Source organism: Galeopterus variegatus, unplaced genomic scaffold, assembly GCF_000696425.1.
Source record: "Galeopterus variegatus unplaced genomic scaffold, G_variegatus-3.0.2 Scaffold3326, whole genome shotgun sequence".
NCBI lineage: Eukaryota > Metazoa > Chordata > Mammalia > Dermoptera > Cynocephalidae > Galeopterus > Galeopterus variegatus.
Genome location: NW_007729437.1, coordinates 172,090 through 174,020, shown reverse-complemented (window position 1 = coordinate 174,020; position 1,931 = coordinate 172,090). Strand labels below are relative to the sequence as shown.

The following is a 1,931-nucleotide window of genomic DNA, read 5'->3' as shown; positions in this document are numbered from 1 at the left end:
GGATTCAGAGGATGGTAGTATGATTTCAGGTATTGCTAGAAAGAGATCAAAATGACCTGCTTTGAAAAGAGAAGGGAATTTATGAGAAGGACCACATCATCGGGACTGGCAAGATACTCTACCTCTGCAAACTGGAGGTCTTCCTCAGACACATCATCATCATCGTCACCACTGGGCAGGGGCAGGGACCAACACTGAGTCCAGCTCAAGAAGAGGAAGGCAGCCAGGACACCTGGGAGCATCTTGAATGGCTATGCCCAGAGGCTGCTGACTTTCCACAGACAAGCACCTTGACTTTTATAGACTGAGACGTTGAGTCATCTCTTATGGATATGTTTCAACTTCCTAGTCAGTTGAAGGTAAACATGCTTACAGGGCAACTTTTTTTTTTCCTCCCAAGTGTGGTTTGTGGTAGAATTTGAGGGAAATATAAAATGAGGGCATCTCTTGTTTCAGAAGGGTCTCAAAATCCATCTGGCCAAATAAACAGCCTCAGCATATTTATGGATAGTGTGGGAAGAAGCAGAGAGTAGTGAATTTTTCACTTCACTTGAGAAAATGTTTTTTTTGCTTCCTGTAGTAAAGCACCTACTTTTACTGTTTCAGNGTATGTCCAGATACAAGAGAACTTTTTTCCTCAAAAAGTTTGTGGAAAAATAGAATTAAAGTATAATATAAGTATTTTCATGAACTTTTTGAAGTGCCCTCTTATCTGATCATTTGGCATCTTGAATTTACAATACAAAGATGTTTAATATAACTTATTTTGCATGCCAAAAGTTTAGAATTATATTAACATAGTCCAAATAAATGAAGTGGCTCTGTAAAGTTCCTAGAAAGAGTGGAACTCTCCGTATTTAGAAGTCTTGTAATAAATATGCCTGATGTAATACATTTGTTCATTTTTGTGAACCCGCTTTTACTTCTACTTTGGTTTTATCCCTGAAAGAAATACTTTGAGATGCCCACTGAAAACTAATGCTGGGTTAATGTAACAATAACAGATGTTATGAGATATTCTTAGCAACAGTATCAAAGCTATTCCTGGACTTACTTAACTACCAATTAAATATTTAAGGCCTACTTAGTACTATAAGAAAAAAAATTGACACGTATTAAAGAAACATAGCCTATGATTTACCTGTATGTTAAATTCATTTTGGACCATTTGAGAGTTCGAGGGAAAACATTGTATTCCCCTACATCAGGGACCCCACATCTTGGTTTTTTCATGACATCTAAGGTGTTATCGTCAAGTTTGCCAGTCACCTCTAAGCCAAAAAAAGACTGCATTTCTCGGAGCCTGTCAACCATGGAGCTTACTGCAGTCTTCTTCAGGATTCCCGCAGGATTCAGAGGATGGTAGTATGATTTCAGGTATTGCTAGAAAGAGATCAAAATGACCTGCTNGCTTGGTTCCCACACCTCTGGGAATACCCTGTAAAACTAGAGCTGTAGGTAAGCACATGGCCAATTTCAAGTTTCTCAATTTTTATTTTTATGTTTGAACAATAGAAATACGCTTGGTCCAAAAGCCATGAAAATAGACCTGGGAGCATCTATTCTATTACATTATTCCTTTTAGAACTTCACACATTCAATACAATGAAATCAAAGTGCCATTTTTGGTCCCCTGCAGATGTAAATGGGTAGAGTGATATAGGCCATAATCTTCAGGTTTATTGGAATTCTTTAAATAAATGATTGAAAATACAAGTTAATTTAAGTGACTAAGAGTCAGATAGAAAATGAAGCTCTTGTTAGGAACATATTAAGAAAAAGAAAAGGAGCATACATACAGCTTTAGGGTGTGGGGAAGGGTATCTCAACATGTGGGTAAAATACTATAATCTGGAGCAGCCAGTACTTTAGAGAAAACCAGAAAAGCCTAAAATGTAAGCAATCAGCAGAGGGAAATTTATTTTGCTTTT

General features: G+C 37.3%; 1 protein-coding gene across 1 annotated transcript in view; it reads right to left on the bottom strand.

Annotated features, from left to right (window-relative positions):
• The window catches only part of MMP13 (matrix metallopeptidase 13 (collagenase 3)), a 15,392-nt gene extending 14,013 nt beyond the window's left edge, over positions 1-1,379 (bottom strand). The window contains exon 1 of the mRNA XM_008584638.1: positions 1,142-1,379. Coding sequence (XP_008582860.1) covers positions 1,142-1,314 — 173 coding nt within the window. The 5' untranslated portion in view covers positions 1,315-1,379. The remainder of the gene's footprint in view (positions 1-1,141) is intronic.
• Between the last annotated feature and the right edge of the window lie 552 nt (positions 1,380-1,931).